Genomic DNA, 27,648 nt, shown 5'->3' with positions numbered 1-27,648 from the left:
AGGCACTTAATTACTTGCAATTGGCATCTGAACAGGGGGGGCAGTCTTGTGGGACTGAGCCCTTAACCTGTGGGATCAGATGCTGTCTCCAGGTGTTGTCTCCAGTTTGACAGAGTCGGAATTGAGCTAAATCGTAGGAGACCCAGCTAGTGTCACAGAATTGCTTGGTGAGGGAAAAACCCACATCTGGTTTTAGAAGTGTGAGTGTGGCAGTAGTGTGAAAATAAAGGAGAAACAGAAATGAGACCAGGTTTTTCCCTTTACATACTGTAACCATACTGTTGATTCTCTGAGCAATTAGTACTTCTCAGTCTTTCTGTGCATAAGTAACTTGTTTTATCTGCCTATAATTTGCAGTTTCTTACATATCCTCCCAATTGACTCAAATATTTTTTTCAAGAATCTTGGAGTTCCTGTCGTGGCGCAGTGGCTAACGAATCCGATTAGGAACCACGAGTTTTCGGGTTCGATCCCTGACCTTGCTCCTAGACTGCAGACACGGCTCGGATCCCACGTTGCTGTGGCTCTGGCGTAGGCCAGCGGCTACAGCTCCGATTCAACCCCTAGCCTGGGAACCTCCATATGCCGCAGGAGCAGCCCTAGAAAAGGCAAAAAGACAAAAAAAAAAAGAATCTTTCCATGACCTACCTGATAATTATTATTTCTTTGTTTGTTTTTGTCATTTTAGGGCCACACCTGCAGCTTGTGGAAGTTCCCAGGCTAGGGCTTGAGTCAGAGCTATAGCCACTGACCTACACCACAGCCACAGCAATGCCAGATCCCAGCTGCATCCTCGACCTATACCACAGCAATGCCGGATCCCCAACCCACTGAGCGAGACCAGGGATTGAACCTGCATTCTCATAGGTGCTGGTCAGATTCGTTTGCACTGAGCCACAATAGGACCTCCGTTGACCTGCCCGATAATTAGTTATTCCTATTCTTATGCAGCAGTCTTATCTAATGGATTGAGAGCTAGCTAACTTAGAAAAAAAATTTTTTATAAACTATAGTGTCTGTTTATTAATTGGCCCAATGTCTGTTATCTGGAATTTGAGCTGTTTCTCCATGTTGCTGGTGAACTATCTAGTTCTAGATTGAACAAAGAATTAGAGGAATGAGTTTATTATTCTTTCTCCAGACTATGAAAGCCAGCCTTCTAGTCACCAAACTATATTATTTCTAAATACAACAGTTCTTTGTAACTAAAGAAAGCAGAACTAGAAACAGTGTCTGGAAGTGAATAAAAATGTTTCAGAGGAAAACAAATCTTTCCAATAAACCAAACTCTCTGAAATAAAAATAGGCAGACATTGGATGGTGAATTCTCCCATTCACATTGATATTTTAACCAATGGTAAAATCCACTTATATTGTTAAAGAGATTCATGGAAAACTTGGCCTAGGACCTCAGCAGAACCTATCAGCTGTCAGACTATGCTTCCATGGAGAAAGAACAAATCATAGTGAAATTTTGGTCAGGGAATCAGGAACTGAATTCTGATTTTAGCTCTAACATTAACTAGCCTAGGGTTGAAGTAATTTATTTCATCTTTTTGCCTGCTAGGTTTCCACACTTCTAGAATGAGGGTATTGAATTATGATTTTGAGAGAGCCAAGATTTTTTTTTCTTCTCCAAAAAAAGAAAAATAAAAGCACAAATTCCTTCTTTGAACTAAGAGGTAATCTGTAATTCCATGTTACAAAGATATCAATGAAAAGTGGATAGAAGAAAGGCAAGTGACTTAGCAGAGCAGAAAGTTGAACTCAAGTATTTACAGAGTAAGATAATATGTACCAGAGAAGTTGAGGAGTTGGAGATAACAAAGGCCACAGAAGGCAGGAGTAAGGCAGTAGAGTGAAACATGTAGATTGCTTAAAATCAATGTAAGATTTTATATCTGACCATCATCTACACCTTAGCTGTTGGTATGACATCTCTGGAAAAAACTGAATCAGACAGGACCCAACCACTAGGAAACCAGATACTAAAAAAAGTGATTGTGGGGCAAGGCCACAGTGTACAGATTAGACCTGAATAAGCGTGCCCGGGTGAGAGAGGAGCACTTGGCTCAGCAAGTCAAATATACCAGTGTAGGGCTGTACCACCCAAAATGGGGGTGACTTTTATAAAGCATATACTTCAAGGGAGGGGGTGCCTTTTTCTACATCATCATTGCAGAGAGGGATTTACTAAAAGTCATCCGTAGGGGAGGAGGGTCACTTTTAAAACTGCATGTGACAATCCAAAAATCCTATCATGATTTTAAAAAGATTCAACACACTAGGAATAAAGGGGAACTTCTTCAACCTGATAAAGAACATCTATAAAAATCCCACAGCTGGTATCAAAATGGTGAAAGTTGGATGCTTTCTTCCTAAGATCAGGAACAGAACAAAGATGTCTTCTTCAGCCACTTCTATTCAACATTGTAGTAGAGGTTCCAGCCAAAGTAGTGAGGCAAGAAAAAGAAATAAAAGGCATCCAGACTGGAAATTAAGAAATAAAACTCTCTATTTGTGTCATGATCTTGTATTTGGAAAATCCTAAGGAATCCACTAAAAACTACTAGAAGTAATAAGTTCAACAAGGTTGTACAATAAAAGATCAATATATAAAATTCAATTGTATTTCTAAACACTTGCAGTGAATAATCTAAAAATAAAAAGACATTTCCATTTATAATAGTATCAGAAAAATAAAATGCTTAGGAATAAACTTAACCCCCCAAAAAGCATAAAACTTTAGAAACTATAGAATGTAAGAAATTAAAGATTTAAATAAATGAAAAAATATCTCAGGTTCATGGGTCGGCATACTTAATATTGTTAAAATGGCAGTATTCCCTAAACTGGTCTATAAATTCAATGCAATCTGTCAGAATCTCAGCTGACATTTTGTAGAAATTGACAACGTGATTCTAAAATTTATAAGCAACCAGAGTTCCTGCTGTGGCACAGTGGGTTAAGAATCCGATTTAAAAAAAAAAAAAAAAAGGAGTTCCCATCGTGGCACAGTGGTTAACGAATCCGACTAGGAACCATGAGGTTGCGGGTTCGATCCCTGCCCTTGCTCAGTGGGTCAAGGTTCCAGCGTTGCCATGAGCTGTGGTGTAGGTCGCAGACGCGGCTCGGATCCCGCGTTGCTGTGGCTCTGGTGTAGGCTGGCAGCTACAGCTCCGATTCGACCCCTAGCCCGGGAACCTCCATATGCCGCAGGAGAGGCCCAAGAAATGGCAAAAAGACAAAAAAAAAAAGAATCCGATTGCAACAGCTCAGGTCACTCTGGAGGTGCAAGTCCCATGCCCAGCACAGTGGGTTACAGGATCCAGCATTGCTGCAGCTGTGGCATAGGTTGTAGCTGTGGCTTGGATTCAGTCCCTGGCCCAGGAACGTCCATGTGCTGTGGGTGAGGCCAGAATAGAATAATTACAAGGAATTGCCAGAGACCCAGGATAGCCAAAACAATCTTGAAGAAAAAAAAGTAAAAACTAGGAGGATTAACACAAATTTCAAAACTTACTGCAAAGCAATAATAATGAAGACTGTATTATTAAGGGTCTAGAAATAAAATACATGTCTGTGATCAACTGATTTTCATCAAGGGTGCCAAGACCATTCAGTGGGGAAAATAAAAGTCTTTACAATAAAGATTCTAGGACAACTGGATAGCCATATGCAAAAGAATGAAATTTAGCCTTTTCCGTATGCCACATAAAAAAATGAACTCAAGGAGTTCCCGTCGTGGCGCAGTGCTTAACGAATCCGACTAGGAACCATGAGGTTGCGGGTTGAGTCCCTGGCCTTGCTCAGTGGGTTAACGATCCGGCATTGTCATGAACTGTGGTGTAGGTTGCAGACGCAGCTCGGATCCCGCGTTGCTGTGGATCTGGTGTGGGCCGGAGACTACAGCTCTGATTCAACCCCTAGCCTGGGAACCTCCATATGCCATGGGAGCGGCCCAAGAAATGGCAAAAAGACCAAAAACAAAACAAAAAAAATGAACTCAAAACAGATCAAAGGTCTAAATATGGAAAGTATAACACTCTTTGAAGGAAACAGAGGGCTAATGCTTCATGACTTTGAATTTGGCAAAGGATTCTTAAATATGACACCCAAAAACAGCAAAAAAAAAAAAAAAAAAGATCATCTGAACTTCACAAAAATTTAAAACTCTAGTATTTTCAAGGAAACCATTGAAAAAGTATAAAGACGATCCCAGAATAGAAGAAAATATTTACAAATCATATTTCTGCTAAGGCACTTGTACCCAGAATGTAATTACAGCTTTAAAAAGACAACCCACTTTTAAAATGGACAAAAGGCCTTGTATTAATTTCCTAGGGCTGCCATAGCAAACAACCACAAACCAGGTGACTTAAAACAGCAAGAATTTATTCTCTTACAGTTCTGGAGGCTAAAAGTCCAGATAGGTGTCAGGAGGGCCATGATCCCTGTAAGAGGAGAAGAATCTCTTCCATGCCTCTCTTCTAGCTTCTGCTGGTTGCCAGCAGTCCCTGGCATTCCTTGATTTATAGACCCATCATTCCATTTTATACTGCATTCCTCCTGTGTCTATATATGTCTTATGCAGACTTCAGTCCTGATATTTAGGATCCACTCTAATCCAGTATGGCCTCAACTTAAATTGACTACATCTGCAAAGACCCTATTTCCAAAAAGGTCACATTCACATGGACTGACATGAATTTGGGGGAGGACGCTAATCAACCCACTGTAGACATCCAAATAGACATTTCTCCAAGAAAGACACACAGATGGCCAATAAACATATGAAAAGATGCTGGACATCACTAGTCATCAGGAAAATGCAAATCAAAACCGCAATGAAATAAACTTCACACTCGTTAAAACGGCTGGAATCAAAAAGTCAGAAGCAAGACCATTGGAAACCACATGCACTGCTGGTGGAAATGTAAAATGGTGCAGCTGCTTTGGAAAACAAACTGACAATTCTTAAAATGATTAAACATAGAGCCACCATGTGACCCTGTAATTCTGCTCCTATGTATATACTCAGGAGCAATGAAAACAGATGTTCACACAAAAGCTTTTATATGAATGTTTATAGCAACATCATTCATAATACCTAAAAAGTGGAAACAACATAAATGTCCATCAACAGATGAATGGATAAACAAAATGTATATAGTACAATGGAAAATTATATGTTATTATATATGACTCCATCCTTATGAAATATTTAGAGAAATCTGTAGGGATAGAAAATAGATTAGTGATTTCCTAGGGCTGGGGTAGGTGGAGATGTGGAGATAAGGAGTGCTAGTTAAAGTACATGAGGTTTTTTTTTTTAAACCATCTTTCTATTTTCTTTCTTTCTTTCTTTTCTTTTTTTTGGCTTTTTTTTTTTTTTTTTTGGCTTTTTAGGGCTGCACCCATGGCATATGGAGGTTCCCAGGCTAGGGGTCTCATTGGAGCTTCAGCTGCCGACCTACACCACAGCCACAGCCACGCAGGATCTGAGCCTTGTCTTCAGCCTACCCCACAGCTCACAGCAACACCAGATCCTTAACCCACTGATTGAGGCCAGGGATTGAACCCACAACCTCATGGTTCCTAGTCGGATGCGCCACGATGGAAACTCCCCATCTTACTATTTTCTAGATGTACAGGACAGTAGTATTAACTGTATCAACTTGTGCAACTGATCTCTAGAACTTTCTTGTCTTACAAAACGAAAATTCTATGCCTATTGAACAGTTTCCCTATTCTCACTCCCCTAGACTTTTTGAGATGTTGAAAATGATCTGAAATTGACACTAGTGATATTTGCACATATCTGTGAATATACTAAAAACTATTGAATTATAATCTTAAATGAATGAATGTATGGTATGTGAATTATATTTCAATAAAACTTTTTAAAATACGTACTTTTGGGAGTTCCCATTATGGCTCAGTGGGTTACGTACCTGACTAGTATCCATGAAGATGTAGGTTCAATTCCTGGCCTCGCTCAGTGGGTTAAAGATCTGGCATTGCCATCCCTGAGTTGTGGAGGTTGCAAACATGGCTTAGATCCCGCATTGCTGTGGCTGTGGCAGAGGCTGGCAGCTGCGGCTCTGATTTGACTCCTAGCCTGAGAACTTCTATATTCTACAGGTATGGCCCTTAAAAAAAAAAAAAAGTACCATTGACAATACTATAAAAAGAAAAGAAAAAGTACCTATAAGCAAGTGGCTAGTCCTAGGGTAAGGACAGAGGGATTATGTGGAAGTCTTTCCCCTCCTGGCTTCACAACACTGCCATCAAGGCTTATACTCACCAGGCAGGAGACTGGAGCATCCCTCTCAGGAAAAAGCCCTCCCCACATTTTTTTTTTTTTTTTTTTTTTGCTTTTGAATAGAACATGCCACTGAGGATCAACAGATGTTGAGGAAAAACACCATCATGAAAGAGAAAGACCACGACAAATAAATAGTTGGGGCAGTTGGGGCAGGGGGACCAATTCAGTAGAAATGAAACAATACCAAAAGCAAAAAAAAACCCTAATAAAACCCCATAGGTATTATCCAGAGAGAGAAATAGATTGCATGATTGAGACAAAAATTGAATGCTATAAAAGAGGAAAATCAGAGAACAAGAAAGAACCCATGGAACTTAAAAATAGGAGGGTTGTAAAGAGAGTTTTTAGTTTTTAGAAAAGTTGTAAGCTCAAGGAGCTCTCCCAGGGTGGAGAGGGACAAGAAAGAAATGGAAATCAAGAGAGAAATAAAATCAGAAGATCAATACAAGAAGTTCAATATTTGGGGGAGTTCCCGTTCGTGGCTCAGTGGTTAATGAGCCCGACTAATATCCACGAAGACATGGGTTCGATCCCTGGCCTTGCTCAGTGGGTTGGGGATCTGGGGTTGCTGTGAGCTATAGTGTAGGTCAGACACGGCTTGGATCCTGCGTTGCCGCTGTAGGTCCAATTCAGCCCCTAGCCTGGGAACCTCCACATGCTGTGGGTGTGGCCCTAAAAAGACAGAAAAAGAAAAAAGAAAGTTCAATATTTGACCTAGTGGGAATTCCTGAGAGAATAAAGAAAACATTGGATAGTAAACTATCAAAGAAATACTATTTTTTCTTAAAATCCCAGAACCTAAGGACGTGAGTCTCCAGGAAGGAGCAGCTCATTAACCACCCAGCAATATAAGACCCACACTAAGGCTAATCTTCATGAAATTTCAGAACAGGACTAAATAGAGATTCCATGAAACTAAAAGAAAAATTTGCATACAGTGATTGGGGGCCAAAGTGAACTGACCTCTCTGTAGCAGCACTAAGTACTAGAAGACAAAGGAAATGTGCCTTCAAGGTTCTGAGTGTAAATTATTTCTCATATTAAATCAATATCCAGCCAAAATTCCACTCAACTAAAGGCCAGAATAAAGATATATTCAGGTCTGCAAAGTCTCAACCATAATTACCTCCCGTATATTCTTTTCTCAGTAAGTTACTAGATATGCTCCTGCCAAACAGGGGACAAGGAAACCGATGAAGAGGAAGACATGACATGAGATTCAGAACACAGGAGATTCCACTAAGAAGGACAAAGAGAATTTCAAAGGAGAGGGCGAAAAGAAGTCCTAGGACATTAGGCCGAGAGCAACCAATCCAGGGATCCTTGAGAGGGATTTTTTTTTAATTGAAAAAAGAAAAAATAGAGAATTCCCGTCATGCTCAGTGGTTAACAAACCTGACTAGGATCCATGAGGATTCGGGTTCGAGCCCTCACCTAGCTCAGTGGGTCAAAGATCCAGTGTTGCAGTGAGCTGGGGTGTAGGTCCCAGGCGCAGCTGGGGTCCTTCGTTGCTGTGGCTGTGGTGTAGGCTGGCAGCTGTAGCTCCAATTCGACCCCTAGCCTGGGAACCTCCATGTGTCATGGGTACGGCCCTAAAAAGCAAAAAAAAAAAAAAAAAGGAGTAGATTATTTGACATGTCTGACAACATGGAAAATTATAGAGTGGTGCCTCACGGAGCTGGTGGAGAGATGAAGACTTAGCCTAAGTCAGATATTCAAACTAAAACTGAAGAGGCCATCGTTTAGTCCGGTGCTAGTAAAATTTAATAAAGTGACTTAGCACGAAACAATGTTTACAAGCATTTATCGGTTCCACATGGCTGCTGTAACAAAATGCCACAAATTCGGCTTTAAAACAGCACGCATTCTTTTACACTTCTTGAGGTCAGAAGTCTTTAGACTTCGGTTTCACCTGGCTGCTGCCAACAAGATGCCATCAGGCTGCATTCCTTCCAGAGGCTTTACGGGAGAATCTGTTTTCTTATCTTTTCCAGATTCTAGAGCTGAATTCTTGACTTACGGCCCCTTCTTCCATCTTTAAAATCAACAGCGTTGCACCCTGCGTCAGTCCTCACATTGCCTTCTTCTGTATGTCAGATATCACGCTGCCTCCCTCTTATAAGGGTATTTGTGATTGTATTTAAGGTCTAACTAGGAATAATTTTAAAATCTCCCTATCTCAAGAGCCTTAACTTAATCATACTGGCCAAATCTCTTTTGCCCTAGAAAGAAATATTCACAAGTGCCAGGAATGACGACCTAACTATTTGGGGAGAGCATTATTAGCCCTACCACCAACATCTTAATAAAACTCCAAATATGGTTTAACTGGAAATTGTTATTTTACTGCATTAAGAAGATGTGAGATGGAGTCCCCTGTTGGCTCAGTGGGTTAAGGATCTGATGTTGTCACTGCTGTGGCTTGGGTCACCATTGTGGCACTGTTTGATCCCTGGCCTGGGAACTTCCACATACTGGAGATGCGAGCCAAAAAAAAAAGGAGAAGGAGAAGATAAGAAAAAGGGAAGAGGAAGTGTGGATAGCTAAAATCCTCGCCTAATGTGGTCATTATATGTCAAAACTAATGAATGAATCAAAGGAAGAGAACAACAGTTGCACAATATTTATAATTATGAGGTAAATACAAGAAGAAACAGCTAAGAATGTTAAAAGTGCTTGCTTCTGGGGAACAGATCATGAGCAGAAAACTACTGTTTTTTGCTTAGAAGCTTTTTCACCCTGTTTGACTTTTTAAACTGTATACCTGTATTATATGAATAATAAAATCTAATTTTATAAAAGTGAAAAAAAGAAGTGGACTAAATAATCTCTGAAATTCCCTTCAGTGAGATTCCATGATCCTGTATCTCTTTAATATTGTATTTTTTTTAACTTTTTTCTTTTTAGGGCCACACCTAAAGTTCGAAAGCTAGGAGGTGAATCAGAGCTGCCGCTGCCAGCCTATGCCACAGCCACAGCAATGCAGGATCTTAGCTGAGTCTGCAACCTACACCACAGCTCACAGCAATGCCAGATCCTTAACCCACTGAGGGAGGCCGGGGATCAAACCCACATCCTCATAGATACACTAATCAGGTTCTTAACCTGCTGAGCCATGATGGGAACTCCAACATTATTGTTTTAAATGACAGCGTCACAGCCTGCAAACTTATGATGCCTAAAACGAATACTGTCAGGAAACCATCAATAGCAATCATATAGTATAAGAATTTCAGTTCAGAAAGATATATTGGTGATCTGAAACTTTCCAAATCATTGTTCTCTTCTGAACAGAGATCCGAATGGCTTTCCCAGTTACTCATCTTATCACCTATGGTAGAGTGCAAAAATAGCACAAATTGGAGTTCCCATCGTGGCGCAGTGGTTAATAAATCTGACTAGGAACCATGAGGTTGCGGGTTCGATCCCTGGCCTTGCTCAGAGGGTTAAGGATCTGGCGTTGCCATGAGCTGTGGTGTAGGTCGCAGACGAGGCTCGGATCCCATGTTGCTGTGGCTCTGGAGTAGGCCAGTGGCTACAGCTCCAATTTGACCCCTAGCATGGGAACCTCCATATGCTGCAGGAGTGACCCAAGAAAAGGCAAAAAGCACCCCCCTCCCAAAAAAAGAAGAAAAAAAACCCCCCACAAATTCTTCCTCCCTGTGTCCATGACCGTGCAATGTAACTTTGAAGTTTCTCCCTGCAAGACATGTAGCCTGTTTCTTTACCCTCCTGACCTTCTTACTTGATTTGAGCAAAAGAAGGCAACAGGAGTGATGTGCCATTTGCACACCTGAGCCTCAAAAACATTTGCAAGCCTCTGCTCTATTCTTGAAACTTTGCCAGTCTACCATAGGAACAAGCCAAGGACACGTTGCTGGATGATGAAAGACACCTGACCCCATTGCCTCAGCCCAGGACCAGTCAAACCCCAGAAGCAGAGCTACCTAGCTGACTTGGAGCTTCCCAGACACATGCGTGAACCCAGTCAAGACCAGAAGAACCACTCACCTGAGCTCAGCCCAAACAGAATCATGAGATAAATACATTTGAGATACTTTATTATGCAGCTGAAAGCTAACTTCTGTGTGGTTCTTTCAAATTTGTGTTTACTTTTTATTTATGAATTTTCCTTCCCTATAACAAATGCTGATAGTTAACCATTTAACATCCATTTCCCCGCTTCTTCATTGTTAAAAGAACCCCAGTTTTGTTCAGGGTCCTCCATGAGATTCAAGAGCCCAAGAATAAGACCCTGCTTAATCTAATCAACAGATTTCCATTCTCTTGGCAGTGGTTGGTTTAGGATCAGTCCCATAACCCATTTCTGGTCACTGACACCTGAGACACCTGAGACGAAGCCTCCTGCTGGCTTCTGAGAAAGATTACTTGGTGGTAAGAAAATAACACGAAAAGAAGATTCCTTTCTCTCTTGACACATCTGAAAGTGACACCTGTGACACCTCGAGTTGAAGCACTCATCTTGAAACAACCTGAGCAGAAAGCCAGCACAATCAGGAAGGCAGAGCAAAGAGATGAAAGCAACTTGTCTTTATTAATGTCTTTTGCTATTGAACCAACCAGCCCTGAAGCCTACCCTATTTCTGTACTTATGGATATGCGAAATAATATATTTCCAGGAGTTCACACTGTGGCGTGGTGGGTTAAGATTGTCTCTGTAGGAGTTCCCATCAGGGCGCAGCGGAAACGAATCAGACTAGGAACCATGAGGTTGTGGGTTTGATCCCTGGCCTCACTCAGTGGGTTAAGGATCTGGCGTTGCCATGAGCTGTGGTGTAAATCGCAGAGTCAGCTCGGATCTGGTGTTGCTGTGGATCTGGTGTTGCTGTGGCTCTGGTGTAGGCTGGCAGCAACAGCTCCAATTAGACCCCTAGCCTGGGAACCTCCATGTGCTTCAGATGCAGCCCTAAAAAGACAAAAGACAAAAAAAAAAAGATTGTCTTTGTGGTGGCACAGGTTTGATCCCCAGCCTGGTGCGGTGGGTTAAGGATTCAGTGTTGCCACAGGTGTAGCATAGGGTGCAGCTGCAGATTGGATTAAGTCCCTAACCTGGGAACTTCCATATGCAGGAGGTGCAGCTGAAGTAAAATAAATATATTTCCTTATTGCCTAAGCCAATTTAAATTGCCTTTGTTGTTACTTGCAGCTGATGTTACAGTTAGCACAATCATCACTAGAATATAAGCTCCAAAAGGCAGAGAACATGGCTGTTTTGTTTGCCACTGTATCTCCAGTGTCAAGCCAGCATCCACCCCCTAGCAAGCATTTCATAGTTATTTAATGAATGAAAGTATATCATTAGTCATTAATATGTTTGCAATTGACATTTGACTAGATAGTATAAAGATCTAATTAAGGGAGTTCTCGTCGTGCCTTAGCAGTAAGGAACCCGACTAGTATGGGTTTGATCCCTGGCCTAGCTCAGTGGGTTAATGATCCGGAGTTGCTGTGAGCTGTGGTGTAGATGGCAGATGTGGCTTGGATCTGGCATGGCTGTGGTGTAGGCTGGCAGCTACAGCTCCAATTCAACCCCTACCCTGGAAAATTCCATGACTGTAAGCCCTTGAAGAAGCGTACTCTTTGTTCCCCAGTACCAATAGATCTTCTCTACATGTTTGTTGAACAAGTGTCTTATGTTACAGAATTCTGCCAACTCTCCAGCAGAGGGTGCACACAAACAGGTGTTCTGGGTGCTAGGTGCTCTCCTTTCTTGGTTCATCAGCTTCTCTGCTGCTTTTCTCTCCATCTTCCTCGCTTAGGAGGTAAAAACCATAGCAGTTCCTTTGGGGGGCTTTTCCAGATTCAGAACCTCAGCATCTGTCCTGTCCCAGTTTCTAGGATCTCTTAGTGGAAGCTGAGAACATGCTTCTGTCATCAGAGAGTGTTTTCTTTAGGTCAGGGTCAAGCAAATGTTTTCTGTAAAAGGCCATAAAGTAAATGTTTGGAGCTTTCTAAGCCATAAGGTCTCTGCTGTCATGCCCTTTACAAGGCAATAATTGTGGAACAAACCAGCCTTGGTGACTTCTTTACCTCTGTACTTCTTGTTAGGCAAGATAATATATCCCTTTATTGTTTAAGTTAGTTTGAGGTGGCTTCATTGTTCATTGTAGCTGAAGATGTAATGAACACAACAACCCACAACTAGAATATAAATTCCAAGAGGGAAAGAAACAAATATATACATAAGAGAATTAAGTGAAAGAAAGGATGTGGCTTTGCCCTAAAAACTTTATTAAGAACAGACAGCTGGCCAGATCTGGTAAACAAAGCACTGCTAAGGCAGTGGTTTTCAAACTTTAAGGTTTGTCAGAATCACCTGTACAGTATGTTAAAACACTGACAACTAGGCCTCACCTGAGTTTTTGATTCAGTAGGTCTGGGGTAGGGCTGAGAATTTTAATTTCTAACAAGTTAGGGTTGCCAAATAAACCATATGTCTTAAATGTGAATTTCAGATAAATGCTGAATAATTTTAATTATATGTATGTCACAAGCATTGCATTATTCGTTGTTTATCTGAAGTTCAGATTTAATTTGGCGTCCTGTATTTTATAAGTCTGGCAGCCCTTAGGCAAAGTGCAAAGTGACGCCGATGCTACTGGTCCAGGAACCACACTCTGAGAAACACTGACCTGTATAATCTCATGTATATTGGAGCTTTGCTAGGCCAGAGGTCTTAAGCCAGAGTGAAATAAATACCCACCAGCCCAATTCAAGAATATGAACACTCAGTCTGTACATGTGAACATATTCCTGCTTCATTCAGAAATTTTATTTTTTTGCCAAAACTACATACTTTAAATATGCACTGTTTCTTTTTAAAGCAATTATCCATTTATTGTGCACTTACTATGTGAGAGCTTGATTCTAGGCTCTAGAGATAAAGCAAGGAATAAGGGTGATCAGGCCTCGTGTTCTCATAGAACTGGCATTTAGTGGCTGTCCGGGGGTAGATGTGATTGGGCATTCACCTAAGAAGTTACTGGCTTGCACATCATCAGATACTCACTTAAGACACAAATTATATTGTGTGTCACCATGGTTGTAAACATGGAGCCTAAAATTAGAAATCAGTTCTTAAACAGTGGGTTAAGTACCCAACATTGACGCCGGAGCGGCTCGGAAGTCACTCCTGTGGCATGGGTTTGATCCCTGGGCCAGGAACTTCCACATGCCACAAGTGTGGCCAAACCAACAAACAAAACTCAGAAATTACTTCAGATCTGAGCCCTGCCACTTACGACACTAGACAAGATACTTAACTTGAGGGAGTCCCTGTTGTGGCCCAGCAGTAATGAACCCAACTAGTATCCATGTGGACATGGGTTCAATCCATGGCCTCACTCAAGGATCCGGCATTACCGTGAGCTTCGGTGTAGGCTGCAGACAAGGCTTGGATCCCACGTTGCTGTGGCTGTGGTGTAGGCCAGCAGCTGTAGCTCCAATTCGACCCCTAGCCTGGGAACTTCCATATGCCTCAGGTGCGGCCCTAAAAGGCAAAACAACAACAAAAAGTCCAAACAAATTTAGTACTCAGATTTTTCATCTGTAAAATGGAAAAAATACTTTTACTTCATGAGGTTGTCGAATGGTAAATAAAATAACTTATATAAGGAACTTAGCACAGTACATGGTGGGGAATAAAATGGTTAGGACTCAACTAATAGTAGAGCTACTACTATTGAAAATTCAGGGGTTCTCAAAGTGTGGTCCCTGGGCTAGCAGCATCAAAAGACACATGAACTGTTAAAAATGCAGATTCTCTGGCCCCACCCCAAACCTACTGAATCAGACACCCTGGGGGTGGGCACAGCAATGTGTGATTTAACAAACCTTCGAGATGATTCTGATGTATGTTAAAATTTGGAAAACACTGCTAAGGAAAATATAAGAATCCAGGCACTGTCTGTGCTAGGGGTTAAGAATGTCAAGGCCAATAAGGCATGAATCTTTCTCTTCCCAAAACAGCTTTACCTAAGGGAGTCGGCTTAGTGGTGTTCCATCTTTCTTTTCAGTGTGTGTGTGTGTGTATGTGTGTTAGTCCATACTGTCTTTTTCCCATCAGAAATTCATTTAAACAAAGACTTTTTAGCTTGTTTTTCATTCATTCGTTTGATTGAATGCCTCCTATGAGCCAATGTGTTAAACACTGAGATTCAGAAAATAAGGAAAGGCTTCTATGTTTCAAGAGCTCCTCCTCTGGCACCAGCTTCATAATACAGAAGAACACAACATTGTATGCATTTCAGTGGGGATGCTAAAATGAGAGCTTCAACAAGCCGTATAATGAAGGGAAGTGCAAAAGAGGCAGTAACACAGAAAGGTAGAGATTCTTTCCAGAGGACATTTAACTGAGCCCCTACAGTGTGAATGCAGAATAAAGCTTGACCTCTGGGAAGCCCATGCCCACACCTGGCAAGGCCACCGGAAGGAAAGAGAAAGGACACTGGCCAAGTGAGGGATGTTGGCCAGGAAGAAAGAGAGACTGCAGTGTATGTGGGGCCTTGAAGAGTCCCCACCAAGTTCTGGTCTGTTTGCATCTGTCTCTCACGGATGTCCTGATCTTTATTGTGGCCCAGAAGACTCAAGAGAAAGACCCCAGAAAGAGGGGTGTCCTGGCAGGAATCAGGCCCCAATATGAGTCCTGGTACAGAAATAATGCTAAATCTCTGACACAGAGGGAACCCAACAGACAGCAGAACTATTAGCAATTCTCCACCACTCCCATCAGTAGCCTTGAACATAAGTTTGAGAGGTACCAGTTAGCTACAGTGGGAAAGTTCCAAATGACTGTGGAAAGTTATGAGGGTCTGGGTTAAGACTGTCCATCCCCCAAATGATATTCTGCATCAGAACCATCTGGGTGAACTTTTTAAAAAATCCTGAATTTGAATCTCTCAGGTCGGGACTCAGAGATCTGTCCTATACTCTCTAAAGATTCTGGTGCACGCACTCTGCACAGACCTGCGTTCGGGAACCACTGCATGGCAGAGGTTTATATAGGGACCTAATTAAGGCAATGCTTGGCACACCTGGCCAATTAAAGTTATAAATAAGTGGTTCCTGTCTATTAGGAGCTCACATTTTAAGGCAAAGATAAGAAATTATTATTTTGGAGAGCCCTTCACAGAGGGTTTTGACTTTCAAGTGTTGCAAACACTGTCATGACCAGCTTTATTCAGGGATTTGAGGGAAACAAATGTGGTGACATAGGTTGCTGCTCAAGAACTGGGGCCAAACCTTGACTTGCAATCAGTCTTTGAGAAAGAGAAACCAAGTATTTTTTACGCAGTTTTAGCAGTTTAAAAAGTGATTTGGCATTTAACAAAATAAATCAGTGGCCAATACAGTGCTATATATTTCTCACAAGCAATGATTTTCTGAAAACCCATGATTAAATGGTTTTAGAAGTAAAACCAATCACAGATACATATTCCCTCACTCATTACACAGAATATAACAGAAATCACCCAACTTTTTACATTTCACATCAGCCTGGGGTAACTGAAGCAAGGAAGGTGAAATGAGTCTGTTTTATTCATTGGAAGTCTTACTCTGAGTCAGAAAATAACCACAAAATACCAAGAATCTTTTCAGAAATACACCACCTCAATTCCAAAACGATAGTTATTTTCTACAAAACGCAACAGGGGAAAACCCACAGGTAATAAATTAAAGCAGGGGAAGTTACACACTTTACAGTCTTACAGATATGTTCTGTGGTTAAAGAGACCATGTAGTATTTTTTTTTTACTTATGTTTTTATTCTTGACAGTGTGGGTCCTGCTCTCAGTCTCCTCAGTAAAAGCTGTCTAGACTCATTTCCTCTAGATCAGTGTGTTTCAAAGTGCAGGTTGAGATCCGTTATTGGGGTGTGAAATCAATTTAATTTGTCACAACTGAAATTACCAAAAAAAAAAAAACCCACAAAAAACAAGTAGAGCATTTTAGAATACATCATGTATTGTTCCATGGAACTTTTTGTTTGTTATGTATATGTCTGTGTGATTGGAATCTAATATATATAGTCTATTTCTTACTGTGGGTTTCATTTAAAATTTTTTTTTTAAAAATGACTGTCCTAGGAGGTCCTGTTGTGGCTTAGTTATAACAAATCCAACTAGGATCCATGAGGATGTAGATTTAATCCCTGGTCTCGCTCGGTGGGTTAAGGATCCGGTGTTGCCACAAGCTGTGGTATAGGTCACAGACACTGCTTGGATCTGGCATTGCTGTGGCTGTGGCATAGTCCAGCAGGTGCAGCTCTGATTCTCCCCTATTTCTGAAACAAACACTAAATTATTTCTTTGGGGGGCAAATGTGGGGAGAGGGGGAGAACTGTTGTATTCATTTTACTTAAATGGACCAAAGACATCAAGATAGATTCAGAAAGAGATTGGTAACAGGACTAAATAGTTTAGAAATGAGAACCTATCAGCAGAGATGTCAGTTCCAGATGGAGCTGCTGGGAAAAGTGAGGCACAGGACTTTAGGCCGGCCCCAGGCAGGGTCAGCTTCATGGGTGTGTGACCTGTGCAGCAGTGCAGGGTATTGAGCTCAGAAAGACTCCACGCTTGGTTTAATGCTCTGCTACCCCATCTTGACATTCTTAATCATCTTTGAACTTGGATTTTGAAGTCTGATGGCACAACGCAACGTGGTGCGAATAGAGGGTACATGCAGTATGCATGTCTGCTGTTCTCTGCCTCTTTGTTCACATATGGCATTTGTGATTCCCTATGAGCAAAGATTCCATTGGACTCGTAATGTGTGGAGTTCAGTAAGACTCAGAGTCAGTGCAAAGTAAGCATGTTTCATCTACAGCTGAGTAGACAGGGTGCTGACAGCCCGAGGCTGTGCTTTCAGTTTGAACCAGAACTTGGTTTGAACAAAGACCTCACATTTTAAGAAACTCAAAACAGCCAAGGAATCCTATTCTTTCTTATGTCCCTTCCTTGTATTAACCAACCACTTTCATTGAAGATTATGACACAGAAGAAAAGGTAAAGGTAGGGCTATCAATAGTTAATTTTCTCTTTAGTTTGTCCTTCTGTATCAGTAAGTCAAATGTAGAATGCAAATGCGTGATACCAAGCATTCCCATCATACTGGTTAAGAACTAAATACACATGAATGTAGGAGCTACAAAGTACCAAGTATGTAATTTCAGTGACTCCAAATAGGAGTTAAATACTTGTATGTTTGCATGGAAAACTGTCGCTATACAATATGAAGATGAATGGGAAGATTCATGTGCATAACACAATATTTTAACCTTACTTACAGTGGCATTAAAAAGCACATTTAAAAACACAAATTGAGGAGTTCCTGTTGTGGCTCAGCAATAACGAACACAACTAGTCCCCACAAGGACTTGGGTTTGATCCCTGGCCTCACTCAGTGGGTTAAGGATCCCGTGTTGCCGTCAGCTGTGGTATAGGTTGCAGATGCATCTGGTGTTGCTGTGGCTGTGGTGTAGCTGGCAACTACAGCTCTGATTCAACCCCTAGCCCGGGAACTTCCATATGCACCGGTGTGGCCCTAAAAAAGCAAACAACAACAAACAAATTGAGAAAGAAACCATAGGAAGAAGAGAAAAACCTCTATATTTCACTACTTACCTTTTTCCTCCTTTTTAAACAAGAGGCTTGCCTTTTCATTTTGCACTAGGTCCTGCAAATTAAGCTGACCCTGCCTTCAGGACTATAGACAGGACCAATAACATCCAGTAGCTCCTTAATTATTGCATATTTCTTTCCAAAAGCTGAATGTGTGAGGCCCATGAAGCACAAGGGCTCCAGGAAGACTTTGTTCAGATTTCCATAGACAAAAAAATCCTGTGTCCCTTACCCTCGCCTGTGTCATAGCATTGGCTCCTTTGGGGCATAATCTTGGCCTGCACAGACAGTTGTCTCTGTGCTTAAACCCCCAATGATCAGGCTTTTTGTTCCCTTTTGGGTTGGAGGTCCAGGTGAGCTAAGTGTGCATCTTCCCTCACTATCCAGTTATAATCCAGGAAGAAAATGGGCCCATGATGTAGAATTAAGTGGAGAACTTGTGGCTCCTTGTAACACTGGAATGCCTGTGGCAAATGGCTGGAAGAGGGGCTTTGGATCAAGCATCAGGTCCTGGGGCAGATCCATAGTGTAGGAATGCCAACTTGTGGATCCCATTGTTCAAGAAACAAAACCACACAGGGACTACTGCATATTATCATCCTTCAAATTATGCTGTAGAGGGCCCTGGAAAAACTTGCTGTTCTGGTGAGCCCCTGGCCTCACCACAAAAAGGCTACAAGAGGAATACTGCATGAGTTGGCCACTTGTCCAGCTTGAAATAAACTGTGGAGGCTTTTTCTCAAGATATGGATATGGATTGGGGTAAAGTTCTGGGCTTTGTAGAGACAGAAGCAGATGGCACATTTGTGGCTATGACTGCAATAGAAGTAGGAGGAGACATGACTGATGGTACGGAAGATGCCAGAACCACCAACTTTCCTTGCTCTATCATATGGCACTTAGATACCATGGAAACAAGGAAAGTAATTACTTTCAATATTGTCTATCCTTCATTTTTTTCTCGACCTCCAATGAGATGTATCATTAGATCCTTCCATTTTACCCTCTATGTAGTCATTAACTCCACACATGCCCCACTGTCCTGGTTCTCTATGTATGCAGTCTAAGTAGCCTCTTAATAATCTCTATTCAAGCTTTGTATAACTGACTCTATCCCACCAAGTTTACTTCAACAATCCCATTGTTCATATCTAAAAATTCTCTTATTTTTTCCTTTTTCAGTGCCCACCCCCCACCACCCCAGTTCATCTTGGGAGTGTCTTACTGCTTGCTCATTTTTGTGACTGCATCTTTTATTTAAGCATTACATTCATTCAACAAATATTTACTGAGATTTACTGAGCACCTACCAAGTGCAAGCCACTGTTCTTAGTACCAGGGTTATACCAGCGAAATGAAAAAGGAAAAAAAATTCCAACTCTCAGAAAGCCTATATTCCCAGTGGGAGAAAACACAACAAACCGAGTTAAGAAAATCATGCGGTCTATTAGGTGACAGTTGAGGGAAAATAAGGGAAGAGTGAGTACATGGAGAATGCAGTTTTAAAATGTTTCTTTCATATTCTTTGAACATTCTGAAACCCTTGGTGGTCTCAGTATATTGTGCATTGTTTGAACTGTCATAGCAGCTTATTTCATTTTCTATCTCGTGATCTTGGATTGTGAGCTATTTGGTTAAGCTAAATTTTTAGCAATCTTAGAGGCCTCCTTAAAGGTTCCTTGTTTTAATAGCGAACATCCATGGCAAGGGTTAAAAAACTGTGGCTTGTAGGCCCAGTATGGCCCACTGCCTGTTTTTATAATCAGGTTTGCTGGAACACATTCATTTAAATAATGTCTATGGCTACTTTCACGCTATAGCAGCAGAGCTGAGTGGTATGATGGAGACTATGGCTCACTGGCCTGAAATATTTACTGTCTGGCTGTTAACACACAAGTTTTCTGACCTCTGATCTACAAAGATATTTACAGGAATGAAAAACAAAACTGAAGCAGCACTAACATATATATGGTGGAACAAGTTCAGTGTTAGTAAGAATGCTCTTTCACTTACTATTTCTGACAAATGAGCCTAAGGAAATAATCAGAGAGGTACATAAAAACTTGTGTTCTGGGCTATTAATCAAAATATTACACATAACAGCAAAAAATAGGAAGCAAGGACTCTGTCCAAAAAGCTATTAAATAGTGGTATATTCATAGAAATGGTATATTCACAGAAATGTATGGAGGATTTATAAAAAAGGTTCATGAATTGAGAAACTTGACAGAGTTTTTTGTATTTTACCCTTGTTCCTCTCTCATTTCACCTCCTACCTTTATATTTATGATCACTCACTCAGGCCTTCTTCATTCTTTTGTTTTAGGATAAACGCTCCACTTGTCATCTTGGTCCTAACTCTGGGGATTTTTCTGGTCTTATATATTTTAATTCTATTCTTGCTACTGTTTCTTTTCCATAGATATAAGCAAATCACCCTATGTTTGGGACAAAATCACCAAGTACACTGTGAGGTAAGTTTTACACAGGGGAAAACTGAGGCACAAAGATGTTAAGTTACTTATCCAAGGTCAGTTAGTGGTAGAGCCAAGATTTAAATTCAGTTCAGTTCTAGAGCTTATACATAATCACTTTATTATCTACCTTTCTTCAGTTAAACAAACAAAAAATAATCATTGCAAAAAGATAAGGTGCAATTTTATTACTTTCAACATTTCATCATAACGAACAAAGAAAATAAAATAACACAGCTTTACAAAAATAAATTTTTATTAAAAGCAGTAGAATCTGAGCAGGAGACAGTACAAAGAGTGTAAACAATGTAAACATCACTACATTCAGCTCAGCCTGATTGAACGCTGAAAGACAATTCTAAATTGCTCTATGTGCCTTTACTAGCAAGATACATTAGTTCTAATGTACACAGAAAACACACTGATTTTGATTGGGAAAAAGTATTTTATCGAAGTCTGTCCCAGCGCCAAATACTGGCATCATCACAAACAGCTATAAGAATGCTGCTATCTCTACTAAAACTGGTTTGTCGAATAGCAGCACCACATTTATGATGAGTCAGTGTTGTACATCTACGGAGAAAACATGACAACAGGTTAAATACCATACACACATAAGGCTGTCAAGTATCTAACTTAACACAATGAATAAGAAAGTGAATAGATGCTCCAAGTCATATAGAAAAGCATTTGAAACCAGAATAGACTTCACTAAGGGCTCAATCTCAAATTTCATGAAATTGGGGTATACTTTAACTCCCAAAGGCACCCCATAACTTAAATTTAAAAAAGCGAAATAACGTGTTACCAAAGTATTTGGGAAAAACAGTTATAGAATAAAAGAGAAATACTTTACAATACTCTAAGAATGTAAATGTTACAAATTATTTAGGATGGCACTGCACATATCAATTACTTCCTTTATACTGAGCTAACACTTTGGAGAAAAAAGGCAGAAATTATGAAGAGGAATTTCTAAATACTTACTTGGCTTTATGAGGATCTTCTACTTCTAAATCCCAAACATAAAGTTTACCAACTTGATTGCCCAATGCAAGCATCTGTATAAACACATTTTTTAAAAAAATTATTAAAATAAGCTATAAGGTTTCAAGCAATCCTAAGACATGTTGTTATTTCAGAAGATCCTCAGCTCCAGCCTATGGCAATGCTCTTGATTGTGTCTTTGCATCTTATATTTCTGATTTGTAAAGGAGAAAAGAGCAACTGATGCCTCACAAAAGTGTCTTGAGTAAATTAAGATATTTTACAAGTTTATAAAGAACTTTAAAATTTACAATGTTATTAGCATGTACTCCTTATGCTGCCTTAAAGAACTGTAGTAAAAGCCATAGAAAATCTGCAAAGCTTTTATATAGAAATAAATATCCAAGTAATTTGTTATCACAAAATCCTAATACCCAAACTTCTTTAAAACAAGAAATTAGATAACTAATGTCTTGTCTCTATCTTCCATGTTGGTTTTTCTAAGAAAATGCTATAGAAAAAGATTAACATTCTGCAGTTCCCATCGTGGCACAGCAGAAATGAATCCAACTAGGAACCATGAGTTTGCTGGTTCGATCCCTGGCCTCACTCAGTGGGTTGGGGATCTGGTGTTGCCGTAAGCTGTGGTGTAGGTCACAGACACGGCTTGGATCTGGCATTGCTGTGGCATAGGCCAGCAGCTGTAGCTCCGATTGGACCCCTAGCCTGGGAACCTCCACATACTGCCAGTGTGGCCCTAAAAAGAAAGGAAAAAAAAAAAAAAGATTAACATTTTAATCAACAAACATTAAATCTTAGTAATAGATGTTAGGGATAATAAACACCTGTCACCATTGACACTAGTCAATTTCATTTATAATAAGCACTGCGGATGGTGTGCAGAGCACAAGGGTAGAATAAGTAACATCAAAGGCTGAAGTTCCTGTCATGGCTCAGTGGTTAAGGAATCCGACTAGCAGCCATGAGGCTGTGGGTTCAATCCCTGGCCTTGCTCAGTGGGTTAAGGATCTGGCGTTGGGGTGAGCTGTGGTGTAGGTCACAGACACACTTGGATCCTGTGTTGTTGTGGCTGTGACACAGGCCTCTGATTCATTCCCTGGCCTGGGAACTTCCATATGCCATGGGTGCGGCCCTAAAAAGCAAAATAACATCAAAGGCCAAAGCAATTAGTATTTTTTTAAAAAAGGTAGATTAAACTTTGAGGAAACACAACACAAATGCACCACAGAGAAAATTAAAACTGCCATGGTTTTACATCAAATAATTTCAAAACATAAAACATATTGCTACCTTTTGCCAGAAATCCATAGAAAACCTCATGTACCAAATGTCACACTGGCTGTAATCAAATCGCCCAAGAATAGTCACATTAGACTCACTGGGTTTAATTTTATCTATATCATCTTCCATTTTGCCAGGTTTCCAGCACACAATGGCATTTTCACAAGACTTTAAAAAAGAGAGAAATGGGAAAAAAAGAATTGTTACTTGGAGAACTGAATTTTAAACATAAAAAACAAAGCTTTTTCTCTACATCATTTTAGAATTGACAGCTTTTAGAACCTGGTTATCCATCTACTGAGTACAGTGATATACGATCATGTATATTCACAAAGTCAGTGTTGAACAAGAGGTCTAATTACCAACAGATTTTAATAATAAAAGCATTACACTGTTTGGAATATTTATTTTTGACATCACAATTTCTTTCCCAAACCACACCAGACTGAGTTCTGGATACTTTAGCATCCAGAGACTTGAAGTGTTTTATAGTAAAGGTAAAATTATAAACATTGCATTAGAATACACAGCTCTTCAACATGGCCCCTGCTTATTTCACTCGTTTCATCTTTCCCAATTCCACTTCTAACTCCCTTCCCCCCTTCTGTGGTTCCTCTTATCTGGTTAACTATTAATCCTTCATTCCTGGTGTCTCCACTACATGGTAGATGCTCAACAAACATAGGAAAGCTAATGAATGCCTAGAAAGGGCCTTAGAGATGGAATTATATAGAAGGCAATAAAAGCAGTGGTTCAATGTCAAGAAACTGATAAAGGGATGGGATTGAAATAGCTGAGTTACACCTTCACTATCCTGCAACACTGAACCTTTACATGTATTCCACTTAAGCATCAAGTGGTAAAAAATACAATGGGGAAAAATGCAAAACAGAGGGCACTATTTATATCACTGTATAGATTAAGGAATATTTGGCAATGTCTCTGCCTTCTAGTCAACAGAGGCCAGAGATGCTGAACACCTTAAAATACACAGAACAGTTCCTCCCACAAAAAAATAATTCTCTGGCCCAACCTCAATAGGGGTAGGATGGAGAAATTCTGGTGTACATGAAGAGTGCCTCTTGGAATTTTACAGGACACAGCCTACGCAACCATATGTGGTAGCTCTGTGGGGTTCTCTGGCATTTAAACAGTTTTCAGCAGGGCCACTGGGAGGTCAGGGAGTAAACCTGACCTGAATGTGCTTTTTTTCTTCTCTGTCTTTTTTAGATTGTATGACATCCCAGGTCTATAGATCTGCTATGCAAGTTCTTTACTCTAAGTACCCTAGCTATCACCTAGTCTGATGACTCTTAACTCAAGTGCACAATTTGATTAATAGCCTGTAGACCTTTCCTTAAAAACACACGTTGGCCTCAACCCTATTAAGTCAGAATCTTTGAGAGGGGAGGCCAAGGCAGCAGAATTGTAAAATGGTTCTTCAAGTGCTTCTTACTGACGATACTGGTAAAGGATTCTGAATGAGTAGAGTCCCCCCATGGAGAACTAAAACATAGGGAGGTAAAAAAAATTTACCCACACTAATTAATGGATGGCTATACTTGCAAATCATCTGGAGTTCTTTTTCTTTAAATTACAAATTCTCAGGTCCTTGTGCCAGATTTAGAACCTCTGAGAATGAAGCCTAGGACACTACTTTTATAACATCCTCCCGACAGTTCTGAGGCAGAGCCAGATTTGAGACCACCAATATCCAGTTTAACCTCCCATCAGAAAGGCAGAAATCCTTTCCTTTCTGAAATCTAATTAAGTTCTAAGAGCAGAAATATTAGAGTTACTGCCTTTTTACTTCTGCTTCTAAAACAAATTGAGTATTTCCCCCTATTTATCTTACCAAGCACAGCTTAAAAATCTGAAGGGTGGAGAGGAGGCAGACTGGTTTAGGGACCCTGGGAAAAGAAGGACGCTGAATTCCTTCATTTTCTTCTGCATCCTTTATGTATCCCAGACTGGATGCTACCTACCTACAGAAGGTGGCAACTCAACAATGCTAACAAGTGAAGACCAGAAGAAGCCCCAACAAAGGCCTACTTTCTGCAGAGGATCCGGAAAATGGCAACTTAGCATAAGAATAAATTTTCAGATAAACACTTAATAGCACAGGAAACACTTTGGATCCACCCACACATGACCTAGCAAAGTCCCAGTGGGGATCCCTTCTCAGGTGGTAACTAAGTAAATACTTCAAGCACCTAACACCCTGACTCCTCCCTACCCCTCACTATGAGGTGACTCCTCCTTCTCTCCAGCTGGAGTGGTATTAGAGGAGGCCTAGCAGAGAGTCAGGATGTTTATTTACAACCACCCATCACTCTCAGTTATAAGTGGGGACCCTGTGGGGAGTAGTAATGAGGCCTCCCAGTTCCTCCCAGTGAGGGTGGTGTCACCTGAGGCCCAGTGAAAAGCCTGAACTCTCACCTCAGTAGTCATGAGATAGCATCACCAAGTCAATCAAGTGGGGAAACTGGACTTACTCATACCACCTGCCAACCATAAAGAAGCACACCCCTTCCCCAGGTGAAAATTTATCAGAGGCAGCCTGCTATAAGAGCTCTAAATAAGATCCAGAGTTTTGCAACAGTACACAAAATATCTATCTCAATCAAAATTCACTTTGTTATACCATGAAATATAAAAATCTCAACTTTAATGAGAAAAGATAATCAAGAGATACTACCACTAAGATGGCACAGATGTTAGAACTATATGACAAGGATTTTTTCCCCCCAGGCCTGCGGCATGTGGAAATTCCTAGGCCAGGGATCAATCCTGTGCCACAGAGTGACAGCACTGGATCCTTAACCTATTGAGCCACCAGGGAACTTCCTAACAAGGATTTTAAAACAGACATCATAAAAATGCTTCAATGATTAATTTAAAACACATTTAAAACAAAGTCTCAGCAAAGAAATAAAAGTTAAGAATTACATGGAAATTTCAGAACTAAAAAAACTTATAACCAAAATAAAAAAACCAAAGGGCTCAACAACAGAAGAGATGAAGCAGTAAATTTAAAGTTAGAACGTAGAGGGAGTTCCTGTCATGGCGCAGTGGAAACCAATCTGACTAGGAAACATGAAGTTTCAGGTTCGATCCCGGGCCTCGTTCAGTGGGTTAAGGATCTGGCGTTGCCGTGAGCTGTGGTGTAGGTTGCAGATGTGGCGTGGATCCTGTGTTGCTGTGGCTGTGGCGTAGGCCAGCAGCTGTAGCTCTGATTAGACATCCTAGCCTGAGAACCTCCATATGCCGAGGGTGCAGCCCTAAAAAGCAAATAAATAAATAAATAAAAATAAAGTTAGAATGTAGAAATTACCGAATTTAAATAAAAGTAAACAGATTTAATAAATGATAAAGTCTCAGGGACCAAAAAAAAAAATATATATATATATAAAATATTCATATCATTAGCGTCCCTAAAAGGGGGGGGGTGGGTAAGAAAGTGAGGCTAAATAACTTGAATAATGGCTGAAAAGTTCCCAAATTTGGGATAAATTATACCCCCGAAAGATAAACCTACTAAAGATTCAAGAAGGCAAGTGAACCTCAAAATGATAAATCCATATCAAGCACATCATAATCAAACTTCTGGAAACTAAAAACTTAAAAAAAAAAAAAATCCTGAAAGCAGTTAAGACAGCAAGAACCCTTCACCTATTGGGGAAGAGCCAACTCCAATGATGGTAGATGTCTCATGAGAAATGACAAAGACCAGACAGAGGGGGTTAACAACATTGTTCAAACTTTAAAGAAAACAAATGTCAACAAAAAATCCTGTATTCAGGAGTTCCCGTTGTGGCGCAGTGGTTAACGAATCCGACTAGGAACTGCAAGGTTGTGGGTTCGATCCCTGGCCTTGCTCAGTGGGTTAAGGATCCGGCGTTGTCGTGAGCTGTGGTGTAGTTGCAAACATGGCTCGGATCCTGCGTTGCTGTGGCTCTGGCGTAGGCTGGCAGCCACAGCTCCTATCCGACCCCTAGCCTGGGAACCTCCATATGTTGCGGGAGCGACCCAAGAAATGGCAAAAAAAGACAAAAAAAAAATCCTATATTCAGTGAATATACACTTAAGGAATGAAGGGGAAATGAAGACATCCCCAGACTAAGAACAACTAAGAGTCTGTCACCAGCAGACCTACTTTAAAAGAATGGCTACAGGAAGTTTTACAAATAGAAAGGAAATGATATTAAATGGACTCTTGGACTATCAGAAAGGAAGAATGAACAATGGAAAAAGCAAAGTGAGGTAACACAACATTCTCCTTTCCTCCTGCGTTTTTAAATTGTTTAAAAGCAAAATTTGTAATACTATTTGATGAAGTTCTCATTTGTAAAGGGAATATTTAAGACAATTTTAAGTGGAGGGCAAAGTGGGAAGTAAGCTTCCTATACTTCACTTGAAGTGGTAAAATGTTGATGTGACTGATCACATATATATCATATATAATACTAACATCTACAGCAAATACCCAAAAAGCAATACAAAGAAATATACTCAAAAATATTACAGACAAATCAAATGGAGTTCTAAAGTATGTTCTTATAACCTATAGGAAGTTAGGGGGAAAAACCCAAAGAAAGGGAAAAAATGAAAAATTACACATATACTTAATGTAACACATTAATTGATAAGGCTCAAATACAAATATAAGGTCTGAATATACCAATTAAAAGACACTTTGGCAAAGTGAATTAAAAAAATATGACGCAACCATATGCTGTCCGTAGGGAATTCACTTCAGATATAACAATACAGGTAGATTAAAGGTAAAAGGTTTGAAAAACCTTGCAATCATGCAAACATTAATTAAAGGAAAGTGGGAATGGCTATACTACTATCAAATAAAGGAGACATCAAAGCAAAATAAAATTACCAAAGATAAAGACAGATCTTAACATAA

At 40.3% G+C, this 27,648-nt stretch overlaps 1 protein-coding gene and 1 long non-coding RNA gene across 10 annotated transcripts in view; one reads left to right on the top strand and one right to left on the bottom strand.

Annotated features, from left to right (window-relative positions):
* Positions 1–27,648, top strand: part of LOC125110767 (uncharacterized) — a 44,283-nt gene that overhangs the window by 1,756 nt on the left and 14,879 nt on the right. The window contains exon 3 of one of the 3 annotated variants that reach the window (XR_007130705.1): positions 20,390–20,441. The exons of 1 other annotated variant lie outside the window; for it this stretch is intronic. This is a non-coding gene — a long non-coding RNA (uncharacterized LOC125110767). Of the gene's footprint in view, positions 1–10,184; positions 10,398–20,389; positions 20,442–27,648 lie in introns of those variants that run through there. One more of the 3 variants, XR_007130706.1, reaches the window with a different exon arrangement.
* Positions 20,680–27,648, bottom strand: part of EED (embryonic ectoderm development) — a 34,407-nt gene continuing 27,438 nt past the window's right edge. For 6 of the 7 annotated variants that reach the window (XM_047752332.1, XM_047752338.1, XM_047752335.1 and 3 more), the window contains 3 exons: positions 22,740–22,898; positions 21,429–21,502; positions 20,680–21,014 (listed from right to left, as the gene is read on the bottom strand). In XM_047752332.1, the coding sequence (XP_047608288.1) occupies positions 20,888–21,014; positions 21,429–21,502; positions 22,740–22,898 (360 nt within the window). In that variant the 3' untranslated portion in view covers positions 20,680–20,887. Of the gene's footprint in view, positions 21,015–21,428; positions 21,503–22,739; positions 22,899–27,648 lie in introns of those variants that run through there. The other variant, XR_007130702.1, reaches the window with a different exon arrangement.

Source organism: Phacochoerus africanus, chromosome 11 (assembly GCF_016906955.1).
Source record: "Phacochoerus africanus isolate WHEZ1 chromosome 11, ROS_Pafr_v1, whole genome shotgun sequence".
Taxonomy (NCBI): Eukaryota; Metazoa; Chordata; class Mammalia; order Artiodactyla; family Suidae; genus Phacochoerus; species Phacochoerus africanus.
The sequence above is the reverse complement of the archived record's forward strand: the minus strand, read 5'-3'. Positions and strand labels throughout refer to the sequence as shown.